Here is a 21,218-nt window from a genome sequence, read left to right as displayed (position 1 = left end):
TGACTGTGGGTGGGCAGCATGAGGTTAAAAAGGTTGGTGTATCAACCAGTGGATATAAGTACTCTTGAAGCAGGTAGGTGAGATAATAGGATTTTTGACCCACCTGTAAAATAATTTTCTTGGAATACATTACAGAACACAGGATCTTAGTCTTAGATGATTGGGTTTTGCAGCTACCTTCAGGTGATTGGACACTGGCAAACAAAAGAACATTTTGGGTTTTTTTTATTCTGCTCCCTACTCCAAAACCTTCCAAGGAGATTTCTCTCCAATGTCTGGATGCAAGTTTACCTCTCAGCTATGGCTTATTTTAGTCAACTGGATTAACGCTTTGTCATTCCAGAGGGTTCATGTAGGGGATATCTTGCCTCTCATTTGACTATTGAAGTCAGAAGGAGAAGGGCCCTCTGTTACTCTACCAGATCTGCCAGTACTTCATCAGCTTTTCAGCAGCAAGCATCTGCTTCTCAGATTTGCAAGGCTGACACCTGGTCTTGTGTTCTCATGTTCAGGCCTCTCCTGATGTGACTTTCTGGCATAGGATGCTTCAAGCTGCTCTGAGTTTCAAAACCTGTTTCCCGTTTCCCATTTGTTTTGTGAGCCCTTTGTTGCGGTGTTACCTAACCCTCAGTTGTGTAGATTTTGGACATCCTCTAAGACTAAGATCCTGTTTCCTGCAATGTACAATTAAGAAAACAGGATTTTTTACTTACCTGTAAAATAATTTTCTTGGAGTATGTTACAGGACATGGGTTCCCTCCCTCGTTATGATTTACTCATTATGATTTGTTACTTTAAAAAAGTATCAACAGAAAACTGTTTCTGCGTTTAATTCCTTTAGAAAATTAACAGGTTTAACTTCTGTATGGTCTCTTTAAATGACAGAAGAAAATCGATGTAAAATAAAATAATGTATGTACAGTCCATCTGAAAAAATTTCAAACTTTTTCTACACTTTAAAACTGATTGTTCTACTACTGGATAACATGGCTAACATGTATCAAATGAAACAACCTGCAGGTTTTCCATTCACCTTCACAGACAGAGTCTTTACCTCAGGTATTTCAAAACCTTGGATGTTGGTGTCTCTATATGTCATATGGAGCAGAGCCATAGGCAGGATATTTCCATAGCGCTGGACCTCATGAACGACAGCATTGGTATATGGCATATTGGATTGGTCTTCTATTGTAGGCAACCTATCTCTTCCAATCACATCGTCTATTTCTTTATGAATCTTCTCTGTTTCAAAAGAAAATTACATAAATATTAGCATTTGTACTTGATTCCTTAATTACCCCCCCCCCCCCAATCCCTATTGCCATCAGGACTTCGTTGCAGCTAGCGTACAGGGTACCTAGGAAGATGGAGCAAAGTATTACATGGACTCCCATCAGGAACTGAATACCATAAAAAAATGATCCTTCTTTAAAGACTGACCTTAAAATATATATGAACTCCAAACAGTAAAATTCTAAATTCTAAAGCTTCAAAGGCTATTGTAAATTTTAAAAGTCTTTTTCAGTCTATTTAATTATTTGGCTTTGATTTATAACCCCAAACAGAAAGTAGCCAAACAAGGATTGCCATTGCAGGATCACCAGGTATTTTAAAGTGTATGTGTCAGGGCTCCCGGGTATGACCAGAGGTGTGTGACTGACGCAGGGAAACGCAGACTTCCGATAAGTTATAAACAATTTATTAACACTAACAATACAAACATAAACGCAGTGCAATACTAAAACATAACACAGTGCAAACGAACCAAACCACCCACAGATAACAGTACATACAGTGCAAGCGTCGTCAGGCAGGCCGGGCCAATATCAATCGGGTAGATAGGTACAGGGGGAGCAAGCGGAGAATAGTCAGGTCACGAGCAGGGTACAGCAACTAACAGGCAGGTAGGTACAGGGGGTCAAGCAGAGAATGGTCGGGGTCACAAGCCAGGGATCAGAACAGGAGAAGTCAGCAGAGGTCAGAATCAAGCCGGGTCAGCAACAAGACAGGAACAGGAGCAGGAGCAGGATGCAGGATGCAGGATACAGGGCCCAGGAAAAACACAACACCAAGGCTGAGTCTTCAGGTCTGAATGTCCCTTAAATACACCAGTATAATTAGTTCCAGGTGTTTGACTGGCTGCAAGGTTGAGTCTCTGATTGCTGGGAGCACCCGCTGGCCAGCCCTGGTACTGCAGCTCACAAGGCAGGTGAGTCCCACTATTGCTGGCCAGTCCATTCCTGACAGTACCCCCCCCTCAAGGAGCGGCCTCAGGACGCTCCAAACAGTCCTAGCTGGGCGAAATGTTCCACCGCCCGGGTCTGGTAACTGGCGGGATATCAAAGACTGGCACACCGGGCAGGACTCCGGGCAGTGGCACACCGGGCAGAGGCACACCGGGCAGAGGCACATCGGGCAGAGGCACATCGGGCTGGACTCCGGGCAGAGGCACATCGGGCTGGACTCCGGGCAGAGGCACATCGGGCTGGACTCCGGGCAGAGGCACATCGGGCTGGACTCCGGGCAGAGGCACATCGGGCTGGACTCCGGGCAGAGGCACATCGGGCTGGACTCCGGGCAGAGGCACATCGGGCTGGACTCCGGGCAGAGGCACATCGGATTACCAGGTGAAGCAGCAGGCACCGGGCCCCCAAGCGGAGCGGCGGGCGCCGGGCCCCCAGGAGGGGCGACAGGCATTGGGCCCCCAGGCGGGGCAACAGGCATCGGGCCCCCAGGCGGGGCGACGGGCATCGGGCCCCCAGGAGGGGCGACGGGCATCGGGCCCCCAGGCGGGGCGACAGGCATCGGGCCCCCAGGCGGAGCGACAGGTCTCGGGCCCCCAGGCGGACACCGAGTCGTCTGGCAACACTGCGGGCACCGAGTCGTCTGGCAACACTGCGGGCACCGAGTCGTCTCGCAACACTGCGGGCACCGAGTCGTCTGGCAACACTGCGGGCACCGAGTCGTCTGGCAACACTGCGGGCACCGAGTCAACTGGCGGAACTGCGGGCACCGAGTCAACTGGCGGAACTGCGGGCACCGAGTCGTCTGGCAAGACTGCGGGCACCGAGTCGTCTGGCAAGACTGCGGGCACCGAGTCGTCTGGCAAGACTGCGGGCATCGAGTCGTCTGGCAAGACTGCGGGCACCGGGTCGTCTGGCAAGACTGCGGGCATCGAGTCGTCTGGCAAGACTGCGGGCACCGAGTCGTCTGGCAAGACTGCGGGCACCGGGTCGTCTGGCAAGACTGCGGGCACCGGGTCGTCTGGCAAGACTGCGGGCACCGGGTCGTCTGGCAAGACTGCGGGCACCGAGTCGTCTGGCAAGACTGCGGGCACCGAGTCGTCTGGCAAGACTGCGGGCACCGAGTCGTCTGGCATTGGATCGTCTGGCTCGACAGCGGGCATCGGGTCACCAGGTATGACAGCAGGCACTGGGTCACCAGGCATCAGGTCCTTTGGCTCGCCAGCGGGCACCGCGTCATCTGGCAAGGCAGTGGGCACCGAGTCACCAGGTACGACAGCGGGCTCTGAGTCAATTGGCACGACAGCGGGCACCGGATCAGGTACCGGATCATCTGGATCAACAGCGGGCATCGAGTCAACTGGCCTAATAGGATCATCAGGCTGGATCAGTTCATTATGCTGGGTAGAAGCATCCGGCTGAGTAGAGGCTTCAGGCTGAGTAGAGGCTTCAGGCTGAGTAGAGGCTTCAGGCTGAGTAGAGGCTTCAGGCTGAGTAGAGGCTTCAGGCTGAAGAGAGGCTTCAGGCTGAAGAGAGGCTTCAGGCTGAGTACAGGCATCAGGCTGAAGAGAGGCATCAGGATGAACCACGGAAGGCAGGTTCTCAGACGGTAGGCTCACCGGTTTGGATACTGGCAGGATGGTACTGGTTGGAAAGAATTTTCGCTTTTTTCTGGTTTTAACTACTGGGGCACTGCAAGTAAACGCAGGTCTGCAAATGAATGGAGCAGCTGGAGACAGAGAAGAGCTGAAGGATGGAACAGGGGAAGGAACAGTCGCTACAGAGGGCTTCTTTACAGGGTTAAAGGCAGGATAGGTGCAGCGAGTGGGAACAGGGTACTGACATGCGGTAGATAGCCAAGTATACTGGGCTGTAACTGGAGGAGCTGTTGGGAATACAGGAGTAGAGCTTTGAGGAGATAGATTAGAAGCAGGACTGGGTCTTTGTAAGCTGACTGAGGCTGGGTGTAACAAATCTGTCCATGTCTGCAGTATGGGTTGAACAAAGCTGAGCTTACACAAAGCCTGTCTGACCAAAGACTGCACTGCGTTTATACAATCTCTTAGTACCTGTGGTGAACATGTGGAATAACGCTCCAGAAAGTAACCCACATCATCCTCTAATAACCATACCAGGGACTCTACCTGGTCTGCACTAAATGGTGGCAAAAATTCATCCCTGCATTCGGGGGAACCAGATGAAACCAACTCAGCACAAACCTCAATCAATGGCTGCACCTCAGAGAACTCTGTGCCCTGATCTACTAGAACATGAGCGAGCCGTATACATTCTAGCAGTTCATCCCGGGTATACTCCTTCAGAGTTTGATAAGCATACTCCCTGTCATCAAACACTAGCAGATATAAATACGCAACCTCATCCAGATCCATCCTTCCCATCAACAAACCAAGATGGCTTCCCTGTGCAGCCACTTCTGGTCAGGATTGGCCTTGGTGTAATGTCAGGGCTCCCGGGTATGACCAGAGGTGTGTGACTGACGCAGGGAAACGCAGGGGGTCAGGCAGAGAATGGTCGGGGTCACAAGCCAGGGATCAGAACAGGAGAAGTCAGCAGAGGTCAGAATCAAGCCGGGTCAGCAACAAGACAGGAACAGGAACAGGAGCAGGATGCAGGATGCAGGATACAGGGCCCAGGAAAAACACAACACCAAGGCCGAGTCTTCAGGTCTGAATGTCCCTTAAATACACCAGTATAATTAGTTCCAGGTGTTTGACTGGCTGCAAGGTTGAGTCTCTGATTGCTGGGAGCACCCGCTGGCCAGCCCTGGTACTGCAGCTCACAAGGCAGGTGAGTCCCACTATTGCTGGCCAGTCCATTCCTGACAGTATGTCAATTAATTAAACCTTTTTTGTTAGTTTTGGATGGCTTAAAGAAGGGTTAGAATTTTAGGGTTGTTACTGTTATCCTAGGCTCTGCTAGAAGAATTTACTCTCAATTCCTGTACCACTGACAATATGTTACCAGCCAGGGAGTGTGGGGGCCATCCCAAGCAGTGACAAAGGTAGAAATAAAAATGTGTTTCTTAAGTAGAATAGAAGGAGGCTAGAACCCTTGTCGGATTTTTATTTTTGTCTTTGTCGCCGTTTCCCTCACTTACTGTCTAATGCACCTGTTCTTGGCCTGACAATGACATACACTTTATGATAGCACCCGTCTGTCCCTGTCTGCCAGTTGTTCTCCGGTGTTGCCACTCTGTCACATGGGCTTCCAAAAGAAACTGGAATGGTCTATTGTTCTCATCAGGAAGCCTGCCCCAAGAACTGCCTTGCAGCTATTGTAGAGTACATGCATGTAGACAGGAATTGGCCAAAGGCTATTATTCCCACTATGGCAGAATGTCTTTTTTACAAGATGGACATCCTGCTATGTTTCTGTTACTTCTTTCAGATTCTACCTATTAAGTGTCCCTGTTACCTTTTTTCATACTCTTCGTTCCACTCTATTTCACTATCTTTGACCACAGTCCCAAAACCGATTAAGACATGACACTTTAATCATGCAGTAAGTCAGCTTTGCCTTTCTGTTTATGTGACTATTACAGAGTAGCTGTAATATGTCGATTGTTTTCCCACATTCGTACTAAATTATGGGGTCCATAGAGTAAAATGCCAAATTCATTCCACTCATCCTAGATTCTCCCAGCCTATAGGACACCTTTTCATCCCCCTTCAGTAACCTTACTTCTGTAAATGTGGGACAACGTGATAGGTTACTGTATATAATATCTTGTTACACACGGGCTCTTTAACCCATCTGCTCTGCAATCCCAAAATTCCCACCTGGTATGTCAAGGATGTCTATAGACGCCCTCCCAAAACTAAAGAAACGCGATGTGGCCATGTTTCGACTATGGAGGAAATGGCTACACATTCTGCTGGAATGTGTTGATTTATTAGAAAAAGCTCACAACATTTAGCACACAGATAAAAGACAGCCAGGTGAAAAGCACCTCTGCATTTGGAGTGTTGGATGGATCCTGCTGCACTGTCCTGGATCAGTGCCTTTTCTGTTTTGGACTATATGGCACGGTCAGGACGTGGTTAAATAATTTTTGTAAACTGATTTTTAGAGGTTTTAACAATACTCATGGGTAATAGATAAAAGCATCCTTAAAAGAGATATTAAAAGTTTGTTGTTGTTTAGAAAAAAAACAAAACAAAAACAAAACAAGTAATACTTACCTACAGATCCCCTGCTGAATGGAGCGGAGTGCTCTTGTCTGAAAGGACCCCAACCACACCGGCTTTTAGACTGGGAGAGGTAGCACAGCTATCTGATCCAAATAGGGGCTCTATTTGGTTTGCATGCTTCTCTTTCTGACCATGCCTATTGTGGGAGAGTACAGGAATTACCTTATTAGTGTGCTGTTGCTCCAAGATTGTCCTATGGGCTGGCCAGGCTCTCAGCCATGCTATACTGCTTACTCTAGTCTTCAGAGAGGACCAGAACCTGGCTGTGTTGTATGGTAGATGTCTCTGGATCACAAGAAGATTACCAGCACATTAGACACTCAAAATTATCCTTTATTTAGTCACATATGGATAAGCTACATTTCAAAGCGTTCAAACAGCTCCTCCACATGCATCAGAAAGGGTTTGAAGGCTCCAAAACATTAACTATTCACATGTGATAAAAAAGGCTCATTGTGAATATCATTGGTGTGCTGGAGACATTTGACATTAATGGATATATGGAGGAGAGCATCAAAAAGGTCCTTGCGGCACTCACTATATACCAGGCCTGAAATAGTACGGAGTGCATCGCTCTCCTCTGCTGTGGATACAAAGACTGGCAGGACACCATTACAAATCCTTTGCCAAGTAAAACAGTTCTCATCTATGTATTTCAGTTGTATAGTTAACTGCTTGTATGCAGTTCACCTTTAAAGTAAAGACAGCAGCTACTGACCCTGGATGTGAGGGTGGTGCAGCATCAATAAAAGAGACCAGCGTAATGTGTTGGAGGTTGTATCTGTACCAGCTACAAAGAGATCAGCCATGATGTACAGAAGGGTCCTCTCACTGAACGTACTGTTGGGATTGTCCTTATTCTGGTGATAAAGAGAAGAATATATAAAAAGAATGCATGTATAGTGAATTCTTATTCTCATCCAGCTCAAACAAGAATAGCATTTATATAAATATTTACCAAAAAAGGTCTTCTGTTTTATTCATACAGTAAGTCCCCAACTTATGAACATTTGAGCTGTGAACTTTCACAGATACGAACGGATTTCCCATTACGAACATTCGTACATGGAAACAAATTGCGGAAGTAGCTCAAGTGTCTACCGGACATTGTCACAGCTGCACATGTTCACAGTTGTGCTGCTGTGTGCTTACTGTACAGTGTGATAGTATACTGTACAGCAGTACAGCGCTCAATCAGAGCCCAGGATGTCTGGAAGCAAGAGAAAAAGCAGTGGTGATGTGGAGAGGACTGCTAGGAAGTGCAAAGCAATAACCATGGAAAGAAAAGTGAAAATAATTGAGAAATTGGACCAAGGTGAAAAGATGGTAGATGTTTTTCATTCTTATAAACATTAATTGTTAAACTATTGCCACAATTCTAAAGAACAAGGACAAGATCATGGAACATGTGAAGTCTGCTGTGCCAATTAAGTCAACAATAATATCCAAAAAGCATGGTAAAGTGATAAAGGAGATGGAGAAATTTCTCAGTGTGTGGATGCAGCATTGAGTCCCACTTAATGCTTATTCAAGAAAAATCTAAAAGCCTGTTTGAAGACTTAAAGAAAAAAAACGGGGTGAACAGTGCATCTTTTACCGCCAGCCATGGATGGTTTAACAGATTCAAGGCTAGAGCCAACCTTCACAACGTAAAAGTAAGTGGTGAGGCTGAGAGTACAGATACCATAGCTGCCCAAGATTTTCCAGAAACACTTAGAGAAATTATTGATGAAGGTGCTTATTTACCCCATCAGGTTTTTAACGTCGATGAGACAGGACTTTACTGGAAGAGGATGCCAGAACGAAGTAACATCAATATAGAGGAAAAGGTGATGCCAGGTTTCAAAGCAGCAAAGGACAGACTTACTCTGTTTGGTGGTAATGCTTCCAGTGATGTGAAACTAAAGCCTCTTAGTTTACCATTCAGAGAACCCAAGAACCCTCAAAAACATAGCCAAGGGCTCTCTACCTGTCGTGTGGAAGAGTAACTCCAAAGCCTGGGTTACACAGGCCATTTTCCAGGACTGGTTTTTCCCCCACTCTATCCCAGAGATAGAGAAATATCTTTTGGGAAAAGATATTCCATTCAACATTCTTTTGCTGCTTGACAATGCACCAGGTCACCCCCAATTTAACATCGGGGCATGCTTCTAATAAGATGACGGATGGTGTCCTGGGGTATTTTCTTCCCTATCTGGGCCAGGGCATCATTAAGCTCCTGGACAGTCTGAAGTGCAACCTGGCAGCGACGAATGGACAGAAACATGATATCCCAGAGGTATTCTATTGATTTAGGTCAGATGAGAGTGGGGGTCATTCAATGGTATAAATTCCTTCATCCTTCAGGAACGGCCTGCATACTCTCGCCACATGTGACGGGGCATTGTCATGCACCAGGAGGAACCCAGGAACCATTTCACTAGCATAGGGTCTGACAATGGGTCCAAGGATTTCATCCCGATACCTAATGACAGACAGGGTGCCATTGTCTAGCCTGTAGAGGTCTGTGTGTCCCTCCATGGATATACCTCCCCAGACCATCACTGACCCACCACCAAAACAGTTATGCTGAACAATGTTTCAGGCAGCATAATGTTCTCCATGGCTTCTCCAGACCCTTTCATGTCTGTTACATGTGCTCAGAGTGAACCTGCTCTCATATTTGAAAAGCACAGGGCAACAGTGGTGGACCTGCCAATTTGGGTGTTCAATGGCAAATGCCAATCGAGCTCTATGGTGCCAGGCAGTGAGCACAGGGCCCACTAAAGGACGTTGGGTCCTCAGGCCATCCTCATGAAGTCTATTTTTCATTGTATGGTCAGAGACAGAGACATTTACACCAGTGGCCTGCTGGAGGTCATTTTGTAGGACTCTGGAAGTGCACATCCTGTTCCTCCTTACATAAAGGAGCAGATACTGGTCTTGCCAATGGGTTAAGGACCTTCTATGGCCCTGTCCAGCTCTCCTAGAGTAACTGCCTATCTCCTGGAATCTCCTCCATGCTCTTGAGATTGTGCTGAGATACACAGCAAACCTGGCAATGGCACATATTGATGTGCCATCCTGGAGGAGTTGGACTGCCTGTGCAACCTCTGTAGGGTCCAGGTATAGCCTCATGCTACCAGTAGTGACACTGACCCTAGCCAAATGCAAAACTAGTGAAAAAAAAACAGTCATAAAAGAGGAGTAGGGGAAAAATGTCAGTGGCCTCCACTTGTAAAACCATTCCTGTTTTGGGGGTCATCTCATTGTTGCCCATCTAGTGCACCTGTTATTAATTTAATTAACACCAAAGCAGCTAAAACTGATTAACAACCCCCTCTGCTACTTAACTAACCAGATCAATATCCCAGAAGTTTAATTGACTTGATGCCATACTCTGATTAAAAAGGGTTCCTTTAATGTTTTTGAGCAGTGTATATACTGTACGAGGAATCCTCCTTACTTTTTCCATCTCTTCAAAAAATGCATCAATAAAATCTCTCCTGATGCTGGGATCCCAGGTGTCTCTGTGTTTCTGGATGATGTCTTCTAAAAATCCAAGATAAGAGTTTATAACTTGGAAAAGTTTCTGATGGGGTCCAGGCACCTTCATCAGCCAAGGAAACAGTTTGTAGAACTACAGAAGAAAAAAAAATCAACAGGCTCTTACTCATTTTTCATTAGTCTGAGACTTAGGTTTTGGTGTATTACTAATATTTCAAAATGCATATTTTACTTAAAGCCCAACTCCAGGAAACTTAAAAATTAGCATTTGCAGTGAGGCAATGACCTCATTGAAAGGGTTAGTTTTTTTGTTAGGTCAAGAGGACATAGAAAAGAAGAAGATCTGCTTACCCACTCCTCCTGACTGCTAGACTGGTCCTCACAACATCTTCTCCACCATGATCCAGCAGCCTAAGTTGCAGGGTTCATAGCCCTGCATTCGACATGATGACCAAGAGGGTATGGGGGAGCACCATGGGAGCAGAGGTTCAAGTAACTTAAAGTGCAAAAACTTTCTCCTAGACTGAACAAAGCAGTTTACCACTGCAGAGCGGGAGCAGCCCCACTGCAAGAGATCTTTAGGTTTCCCTGAGTCGGGATTTAAAGTATAACTAAAAAGCAAAACTTTATTTAGTTTTGGATAGAGTGGAGAGGGATTAGAACACCTGGCAGTTTCTATTGATGTCTGTGCCCCCATTAGGGAAGTTCATCCTTTCCTGTTTCCTCTCCATTTGCCCTGTTTACCATTAGCAATGAAAGAGAAACAAAAGAAAATCCTAAAAATTTGGACTGCCCCTAGAAAAGTAATAGATAGGTAATCTTCTAATAAGGACACTAGTTCTGGTGGCCTGGCAATCCCCAAGGGATTCCTTTAGTTTTCAAGGATTTCCACTCACCTCCTATTTTGGCTATGGGATAGGAAATGAAGGTAAATCTCCCCAATGGGGCAAAGATGGCAAAAAAGGAACCGACAGGGGTTAAGACCCCCCCTAACTCTGTCCAAAATAAAAACAAAGTTCTGCCTATAGTTCTACTTTAAACCAAGAAAAATAGATTTTTTTTAAATTATGTATGTGCATTTCTACATAAAAAAAGAAGTGTGTGTGTAGTTGGATTCATCATTGAACTTGTAGCAAAACAATTGAGTATTGTACATTTTACTTTATCTGAACAGTGATTTTTTTTTTCTAGAACAAACTTTTTAGGGGGTTACCAATTTCTTGTGTAGTATACCAGTCTTCCTATATATAGTATGTTCTACCCCACTGCTCTGTAGGAGGGTCATGGTCTGCCTCTTCTACCATTAAACATTCGCTTGAAAAAAACCCTTTATCTCCCTTTACATCATGTACAAGATCCTCATATGTGAACTACCCTAATTTACCATTTTGGAGGAATGGTCACATTGTCAGATATGAAAAAGGAAAAAAAAGAAGACTGACACCACCAACAGTATGGGGTTGATTTACTAAAGGAAACTAGGCTGTTAACTTTTCAAGGGAATTTTCCCCTAGCTTTGTTAATGTGGTGAAAGTTCACTTTGCAAAAAATACCCAATTCATTTGCAAGGAAAATAAAATGAACAGTAATTTTGCTTGCATATGATCGGATGATGGAAGTCAGTGGTGCTTCAGCTCATTTACCAAGAGCTAAGTGCTGATTTCCTTTACTGGGGTATTCTTTCGATCTAATATAATCATATATTTAAATGACATCACTTGTAATCCAGTTCAAAGGATGTAACAGAATATTGTAGGTCAATTAATGGTGATGCTATATGCAAGAAAGTGCAGATACTTTGCAAATGTTCAGTCTGGGCATTGAGTTATTTAAATGGCAAATGGAATGGATCCCACCTATGTAATATATACTAGTGATTCCAGCTCACTCAATCACCCCGTAAGTTTCCATCACAATTGTGACATGATAATAGGGACATAAGATAAGTTCAATCATGGGAACTTCACAGCACTCAAGCTTTTTTCTATATATTGATGAGGGTCACACATTGTGAGCCTATAAATATTTTAAATAATATGATTGGCTATCAGCTGTTTTATTTCAAAACAAGTTACCCATGTCAAAAATGAAGGCAGTAAACAATGGGCTTATTAGCTTTGTATATTCATATATACAGTGTTTATCAGAAAAGCAAACAGACTATATACAAAATGACTACCTGAGTAATAGGTTTTGATTCCAGTTCAAATGACTCTTTTAGCAGGTGGATCATCCTCTGGAATGATGGGTCACTATAATCAAATCGGTCTCCAAAAATTATGGAGCAGATTACATTGCTGACTGCATTATTAAGCAATACATATGGGTCAAATGCATGCCCTGAAGAGATATAAAAATCAAGATTATGGTAGCATCATTCCAAAAATCAAGCTAAGTAATCAACAAAAAATTAAAAGCACAGCAAAGGGTAAAAAGGTTTGTAGTAGTGTAGCAACTTTCCTCTCTTCTGTGTTCACAATCTCTTGTGCGATATCAGCAGCCATTTTGGCACAGACATGGCATATAAATACCAGGTGTTGTGTTACCATCAAGGAGTCCTGTATAGGAAAGTAGTGGGGACAACAATCATAAATTTGAAGCCAAGAAGCAAGTCTGCTTCCCTACAAAGTGAGAGTCTCTTTCATGGGAAATAAGTGAGACCAGGAGCCATGATGCAAGGCACAGGCATGTGTTATAAATGTAAATAAAAAAACCTGCGCCAAAAAAATAAAAAATAATTATACCCTTATCCAATGCTGCTGTTCTTTGTTGACAAACCATCAAACAATAATTGTGAAATAAAAAACACAGCGCAAGAAAATGCAAATAATATAAACAAATAATAATAAAAATAAAAAATATAAGAACCTATAAATGTCCAAATAACTATATGTGCCAAAATAAAAAGTCCCAATCCAAAGAATGAAGAAATGTTCAAATCCAATGTGCTCCAAACTCAACAAAACGGTACTGTATACAGAAATTTCAGTGTGTTAACACTATCCGTAACATTCAACATACAGTATACTGCACTCACCAGATATATTGGACTCTCTAAATGTAAGAGTCAAATAAGCTTTGTGGATATTACATATCCTCCATAATAGGGATTCTCACCACTTCAGAACAAGCTCCAACAGAGGGATCTCCCACACAGATTGATAGGTGTAAAAAAGAAAAGACTAATAGTGTAATACTGCCAAGATGGCTCTGGAGCGCAGCATCTAGCATGCTCTCCACTCACCGGATGTGACGTCATGGTGTAGCGAAGGGAACCGGAAGTTGCATCAACACGTTTCGGCGTTATCAAAGACACTATACTCCGGTTCTTGCTTCCTAAAATACTCCCTTAACAATCCGCCCCCTAGCCATGATTGGATGATCGGTTCCCCATTAGCTAGACAGTCTAATCCGCTGCCAGTTATGCTCTACTGGATCCTTCATGACCAGCTAATGGGATACAATCAATTTTGTAAATAAAAACAGAGGAATCCAGCATTACAATCAGGTTTGCTGTCTGACTGTTTTTGTTAATGCCCTGAAGGAGGAGCAAAACGCGTAACTTCCGGTTCCCTTCGCTATGCCGTGATGTCACATCCGGTGAGTGGAGCGCAAGCTGGATGCTGCACTCCAAAGCCATCTTTGCTGAGCCCGATTTGATCATTGCTGCCAGTGTACACACTATAGGAGCTTTTCATTGGCAGATAGCAATTTCTTTGTCATGGGAAGTGGCATAAAGGCGTTTTATCATGTTAAAGCATGTGAGTGCATATGATGCATTTGATTTTTAATAATTACAATTTTTGGCAGTATTACACTATTGGTCTTTTCTTTTTTACACCTATCAATCTGTGTGGGAGATCCCTCTGTTGGAGCTTGTTCTGAAGTGGAGAAAATCCCTATTATGGAGGATATGTAATATCCACAAAGCTTATTTGACTCTTACATTTAGAGAGTCCAATATATCTGGTGAGCGCAGTATAGGTTGAATGTCACGGATGGTGTTAACACACTGAAATTTCTGTATACATCACCGTTTTGTTGAGCTTGGAGCACATTGGATTTGAACATTTCTTCATTCTTTGGATTGGAACTTTTTATTTTGGCACATATATTTATTTGGACATTTTATACCATTTCTTATATTTTTTGTTTTTATTATTATTTGTTTATATTGTTTGCATTTTCTTGCGCTGTGTTTTTTATTTCACATGTCTTATAAATGGGCTTCCATTTTGGGGCAAGTGAGAGAACCCTAAGGTATAACCAGAGAGAGACTTAAAGCAGACATTCGCTACTGGGAGCTACTTTACCTCCTTGCATTCCTCTCCCTCTACAGTATAATGTCAGAATGGCTGTGTGTTTTTTTTTTTTAATATTTTATTATTTTTTCCCCCTATGGTCTTGTTCCCTACCCCCATTTGACAGCCAAGAATGATATGTCCCCATTCCTGTAACCCCCCTCCTGGAATACTCAATTAAAGGAATACTCAGGATCAGAAACTCACATCAGCCAGTGGGAGGGCGTAGCGCATGTCATCTGGGCCCAGCTACAACAACCTGAAAGAGGCAGCCTGACTTCCGATGACATCACAGAGGAAGAAGATGATGGTGCAGGCCAATACTGGATTCACTACATAGGCAAGAATGTTAATTGAGTACAACCCTGTAAAACAGGTAAGAAGGGGAAAGAAAAACAGGAGGAGAAGGAGGGGGAGTGAAGTTCCTATTTAAAAAAAGTGCTGTGACTACCCATGTTAAGGACTTTGTTTTTCGTTCTGAAGAGCCTTCTGTGGATGACAGGACAGTTTCCACCTTTTTAAGACACTAACCCAGCACCTATGACACTGTAAGCACTTAAAGCATTAGCAATTCTAAAAGAAGTTTTTTTATTGAAACTTGCCTTAAGCCACCATGTTGGAAATGGTTCTTTGTGAGGAAAAGATTATTCGCTAACAAGTTATGGTTAAGTGAACTTGGTACAACAAAACATGACAAGAATGGACTTTCAGTGGTTTATTTACTAAAACTGAAGAGTGCAAAATCAGACTCACTTCTGCATAGAAAACAATCATCTAAATTAATCTTGTTCAATTAAGCTTTAGCAATAAAACCTGGACACTGATTGGTTTCTGTGCAGAAGTGAGCCTGATTTTTCACTCTCCAGCTTTAGTAAATAACTCCCTCAGTGTCTAATCAGCAGAGATGAAAAGTGAGAGTGAGACAGGAGTAGAGAAGATGCTCAGCACTACCATGAGCTCTAGTTTGCAATGCAGTAGCCACCACCACTGTGGCATGGGGTACATGGGTTCCCCTTTTACTGAAATTGGCTGTCTTGCAGGGCTTCAGTATTGCAGTGTGGAGGCAGATGCCTGGAGCTTCTGGAATGAAGAAAACCGCAGGTAATTTCTGAAAGTGTGAATAAACCTTACAGAATTTCACTATATTCTAGCCCTACTGCGGTGTAATCTGTTATTCAAAAATCACATTGCTACCTCAGTAGAAAATAAGGAATGCTGTACAACACTGTATGTTGTCTTACCTTCTTCATCCTGGAAAGCACAGCAGAGGTAGCTGGCCTCCTCCTTCACTCGCTCTTCAATAGATTTTTTCCCCATCCCAAAGTTTCTCAAAGTAAAAAGAGCAAACCGTCTTTGTTCCTTCCAGTGCTGGCCATATCTGCTGAAGGCAATGCCTACACCATGAAAAAACAGGATTATTGAAGACTACATCAAAGCAATACTGATTTTACCAATTCCAGTAATATGCTGACAACACTTTATGATGTCTACTTCAAATAAATTGCATAGTGGTATAGCAGAGGCAGTATTTTCGCCCTACAAGTACTTACACTTGTCTTCGAATTAGTTCCTTTGTGTTTAGGGAAGACCCAGGATCCTAGACCCAGATTGCATATAGGCCTTTGACATCTAGATTAAATTTCAGTTAACTAATAAAAGGTTTCCTGCATTGCATGGTGCTGTGACTAACAAATAGAACATCCTGATTGGTCGAAGGGGCACAGAGTTTACCTTACGAGTGATTTGTGGTCCCTATTCAATCCCTGTCTTAAAGTAAATCTATGATTTCCAGTTATATAAAAAGTATATACTGCAACATTTAATTATAAGTGCAGTTACAAGAATGTAGAAAGTGAAAGACAATCTTGATTGCGCAGTCACTGTTAATGCAAAGTACTATAAACTATCTGATTTATGTACATTAAGCTTATAGGTCACAAACAAATCAACATGCTCACAAATCTGTGAAATCTTAGATGCTGCTCAGCACCATTACGCATTTTTTCACTCCACCCCTCCAAAGATGATACAAATAATGATGCAGTACAACTAAAACCATGTCTGTTAAATCAATGAGTCCCAAATGATGAAACTAAAAAGTCCATAAAAATGTATATGTGGCCAACCACCAGTGAATTCCAGATATCACAGTCTTCACGTCAATGGATCACCCATGTGTCACACGCATAACACCCTGTGAACCATATGTGCTCACCTCCTGGACTGGACCTTTATCAATAATCAAGGTCAAATTACACTTTTGCTCCTCTAGGGCTATACTCCAACTGACTCACAGGCACCGACACATGGACTGGAGCTTCTGTTCAACAACTTCCTCAAGTACTCATGCAAAAGAAATAAAACCAATACTACTTTCCGTAGGTTTTAAAAACAATTTAATAAAATCTAAAAAAATGGGACACTCACAAACAAATGCATGCAGTGCCATGTTCTGTGCATAGTATAAAAGTAAACAACCTTCTCACTGCAGGCCCTCCCCTCAACCGGTGATGAATCAAATGTGCTGACCTGACTCTGTTTCTATAAGCACTACACCTCCAAAGGCTTCCTCAGTAGGTTGAGGGCAGGCCAGCACAATCTCTTTAAATACAATGCTGCTCAGCTCTGAGCTTCACAGCAATCAGGGCTGGACCAGACGTGATGTTACAGGTGACTCGACCAGCCCGTAAGTGACATCATATTCCGCCGTCTTGCCCCAAATGGGAAGTGCAGCTACAGTTTTTTTTTGGTCCCACCAATATCTGTTGATCTTGCCAGTAGAGTCCACCTAATTGCAGCTTCCTGTAATGGGGTGGCAATGATGCTGCACTGCTCCTGAAATCGAAGCAGAGTTGCCACTCTCATGTAGGCTGTGCCTGCTTGCACTACAGTGGGATGAAAAAAAAAGTCTGCAGGGAGCTTGACTATTGATATTGTCACTGCTGATTCAAAAGACTAAAGCTCGTCAGTCACCATCTGGACACCAAGTCTTGTCCTCTTCTTTCTGGACTCTACTGCTCACACTGGGAAGGTTTCTCCTGCAATGTCTAGAAGGGAGAAGATGTGAGACACAAATGAAGGTGGATTTGGCCCAGCCAGGGAAGTTAAAGGAAGTTTTTTTGTATATCGCATAACTGGATTTAGTACTTGTTTATTGAGCAGCTTTAGTTGTACTTTAACCAAATTGTATTGCTTTGGCTGCAGCAATAAAGAAAAAAACAAAAAAAATCAGGGCTTTGTATAGTGTCTGGCAAGGATGTTGAGGTGTTATTTGGAAATGATCTGGGAAGGAATCAAAGCCCTGTATTTCATATGCAGGGCCATGTCCAAGGGTGCGAGCTGAGGATAAGCCTGGTTACACTTTACCTCACTCCTGATCCTTGAGACACAACAGGACATAGGAGGAAATCTCTCAAAAAAAAGATGTCTCCTTCTGTTCCTGTTAAAACGCTAATATTTTGGTTTTCCCACCACGATGGTGACAAGGGTTACAAAGACAAGCAGGGATGAAGAATCTACCTGCACAGAGAGCAATACAAACCTTACAGAAGTTTTAACACTTCCCTACGCTATCTAAAAAAAAAAAAAAAGTTTTGGTTTTACATACACTTTAAAAGCACCATCTTGCAGGTTTCTTTCTTTTGTAGGCTCACATTTCTGCAACTATCAGCTTACAACACTCAAACAAGCCAACATTCTCTTTATGAATGGTAGCTTTTAGTCACTGCTCTTTGCATATTATTCCTTGTTACACATGGGATTATATTTTAAATACACCTTTACTACATTTAATAAAAGGACTTTGTGTTCAATGCCGTTGATCTAACAAGGAAATGTTTGTGCAGTGATGTGGTATTCTGGCAGTGCACTATAAATAACACTGACGTCATTTCATTGTGTGACTCAGGAAGATGATTTCTCGGTTTGTGAAAGTATAACATAATGTTTATTGTCGTCAGTGTAAAGTCCATTGTGCACCCCTTAGGCAACAAATTCTTTAGCTGGATAGATAAAATCAGAATGATAAAGCACATTTACACAGTTTTAAAAGAAACAAAAAGGCAGAAATATTGATTGATTTTGTTAATTATTAATCAAATATCTAGGAATATATTAAAGCTGAACTCCTGGAAAAAAATATATTTACTTTTAGACCTATGCCATGTAAAAATATATTACCCGTGTGTGGATGGTGCTCTGCTAAGTAAAACAATTAGTTTCATTCATCCCAGATACTACTGTAAGCACTGGACGTCTGGCACTGATAATGACAGTTCTGGCTCTAGAACAGCAAATGATAGTGGGCCACTTGCTCTACACCTTCCTCTCCCCTTGAATATAAGGCCTTTTATTAATGTACGAGAGAAGATTGTGACATTTTCCCTCCACGCTACACAGGATAAATAAAAGTAAAGGGGGGGGGGTTAGTTGAAAACATTTAGAGAGATAATGGGGTGGCAACCCATGAAGAGCCTTATAGGTGAGCAAGAGCATCTTGAAGTCTATGGAAAACCGACAGGTAGCCAGCACAAGGACTCCAGGATAGGGGTAATAGGCTCACTTGTACCAGATCTGCAGTAGTCAGACTTCTGTACATGAGTAGATACGAGTAGAGCATTGCGGTAGTCAAGTCAGGAGAACACAGGTTTATAGATCAGCTTTTCAGCTACATTTTATGATCTCATAGGAAGCAGCCAAGCAATGTTTCTCAAGTGGAAAAAAGATGTTCTGACAACATTTTGTACATGTGTATCAAAAGGTTAAACTAGCATCAAATATCACCCCTAGATTTTTCAATTTAGACTGAAGGCCAAATACAGTGCCATCAATAGATAGGCTACCAGGACTGGCCTTAAATAATTGATGGGGGGTGCTAGTAAGCATGACTTCAGTCTTGTAACAGTTTAATGAAGGACATTGTATGCCATCCAAGTTTTTATATCACAAATACAGTTAGAAAGGATAGAAGAGGCCAAAGTAGAATCAGGTTTAGTGTGGATGTACAGTATATCTGAGTGTCATCAGCATAGAAGTGATAATTGGACCCATGTGATCTAAGCAGATGGCGAAGTGGAAACGTGTAAATGCTAAAAAGTAAGGGACCCAAGATTGAATCCTGAGGAACACTGTATTTGACTGGACCAACGTCAGGCAGGAATCCGCCAAGAGAAGCAAAGTGACAATCAATAAGGTATGACTTAATCCATTTCAGAGCCAAATATGGGTTTAGGGCACAAAAGTATGAGAATATGGTCTACAGCAACCCTCAAAATATCCGCTCACATTGGGTGAATGGAAATAATGTGGGGGCATGCAGCTTCCGGACTAGGGGTAGGTGGGAGGAGCGGCGGTGGGGACCGTTACAAGCTTCGATCTTCCTGTACAGATTTCAATGAAGCAGCTGAAAGCCACAAAGGGAGAGGAGGAGAATCAGTTTCCAGCTGCTGCACTGAAAGCCATACAGGAAGATCGGTGCTTGTAACTGTCCCCACCGATCATCCCCGATCATTCGGTTTCATTGCAGGCCCCCAGTGTGCTCCTCGGTGCCCAGCCCCTACCCCATCCTCCACACCAATAAGAGAGGCTGGATCTGCTCTGTCTCCCCCTATGCCTGTCCACAATCCAGTCCGTGCCGCGCAACTTCTCAGAAGGGGATGTGTGGGCAGGAAATTGTACAGAGCAGTCGGCAGCTCTGTGATGCTTCTGACTGAACAAGTGAGCCGGGAACCATCCATGCAAGTCAGACCTTCCTTCCTTCCTTGTTTCTTTCCCTCCCTTCCTCCTTCCCTCCTGTTTTTTCCCTCCCTTTCTTCCTTCCTTCTTGATATGCGTGTGGGTGCAAACAAATTGAGTTAGGTTAAAGCATTTCAATAAAGCCAAGAAGTCTTTAGCTAAACTGAAGGATTCTGAATCAGTGTGTATATTAAAATCCCCAAGGATAAGGATTCTCTAAAGGCATTCTCCAAAACTAAGGTGTAAAAATGAAAGCAAATTGACCTAAGAATGCTCTACAAGACTTGGGTGGTCAATAAACAGTAACAATAACAGATGAGTGGGGAGCACAGACCTTGAGAACAAGGCATTTAAATGAAGAGAAAGAGGGTACATTAACAGGGGATGAAGTGTACAACAAGCTGTAAATATTTATACCTCCACCTTTGTTCAAGAGACATGGGAGGTCAAACAATCTGTACCCCGGTTGAAATGGATGCCCTCATTTTGTTTGTTCCAGGTTTCAGTTAAGCACAGAAAGTCCAACCTATTATCTACAGTAACCACTTAAGGACCGCCCTATAGCAGAAATACTGCTACAAGGCGGCACCTGTGCACAAAATCAAACGTATATATATATATATATACACGTGATTTTGCATTTCCTGGTAGGGAGAGCGTGTGAGAAGCGCACACACCCTACCCGCGCTGCCATTTGCGGCCACGGATGTCAATCGCTGGGTCCCGGCCAGTAATTACACGCCGGCGCCCGGTGACTACCGACAATCACTGATGGGGAGGAGGACTGTTTTATTTACAAACTGTCTTTGTCCTTGTCATCTCAGGCACACTGCTCTGGAAGGCTGTGCACAGCACAGCCATCCCGATCAGTGTGCTTACAGTAAAGCACACACACACACCCCCTAGTAAAACACTCCCAGCACATAGTTAATCCTTTGATCGCCCCTCACACTAACTCCTTCCTGCCCAGTGCCATTAGTACAGTGTCAATGCTTTTTTTTTAGCACTGATCACTTTATTGGTGTCACTGGGGATGTCCGTGACACCAAGTTAGTTCCCCCCAGTGTCAGAATGTTCGCCGCAGTCCCGCTAAAAGTCACTGATCGTCGCCATTACTGGTAGAAAAAAAAAATCCCAGTATCTATACTGCCATTTGTAAATGCTATAACTTTAACATAAACCAATCATTTACACGTATTGGGATTTTTTTTTAGCAAAGACATGTAGCAGAATACATTTTGGCC

General features: G+C 43.4%; 1 protein-coding gene across 1 annotated transcript in view; it reads right to left on the bottom strand.

Moving 5' to 3' along the window:
• The window catches only part of LOC149460431 (cytochrome P450 2D20-like), a 46,965-nt gene that overhangs the window by 10,839 nt on the left and 14,908 nt on the right, over nucleotides 1-21,218 (bottom strand). The window contains exons 3-7 of the mRNA XM_089679701.1: nucleotides 15,483-15,635; nucleotides 12,120-12,280; nucleotides 9,900-10,073; nucleotides 7,173-7,314; nucleotides 1,055-1,242 (exon numbers count right to left, since the gene is read on the bottom strand). Of these exons, the coding sequence (XP_089535827.1) occupies nucleotides 1,055-1,242; nucleotides 7,173-7,314; nucleotides 9,900-10,073; nucleotides 12,120-12,280; nucleotides 15,483-15,635 (818 nt within the window). The remainder of the gene's footprint in view (nucleotides 1-1,054; nucleotides 1,243-7,172; nucleotides 7,315-9,899; nucleotides 10,074-12,119; nucleotides 12,281-15,482; nucleotides 15,636-21,218) is intronic.

The sequence above is a fragment of the Staurois parvus genome, unplaced genomic scaffold (assembly GCF_062004578.1).
Source record: "Staurois parvus isolate SC_StPar_1 unplaced genomic scaffold, SC_StPar_1.0 ptg000230l, whole genome shotgun sequence".
Lineage (NCBI taxonomy): Eukaryota > Metazoa > Chordata > Amphibia > Anura > Ranidae > Staurois > Staurois parvus.
The sequence above is the reverse complement of the archived record's forward strand: the minus strand, read 5'-3'. Positions and strand labels throughout refer to the sequence as shown.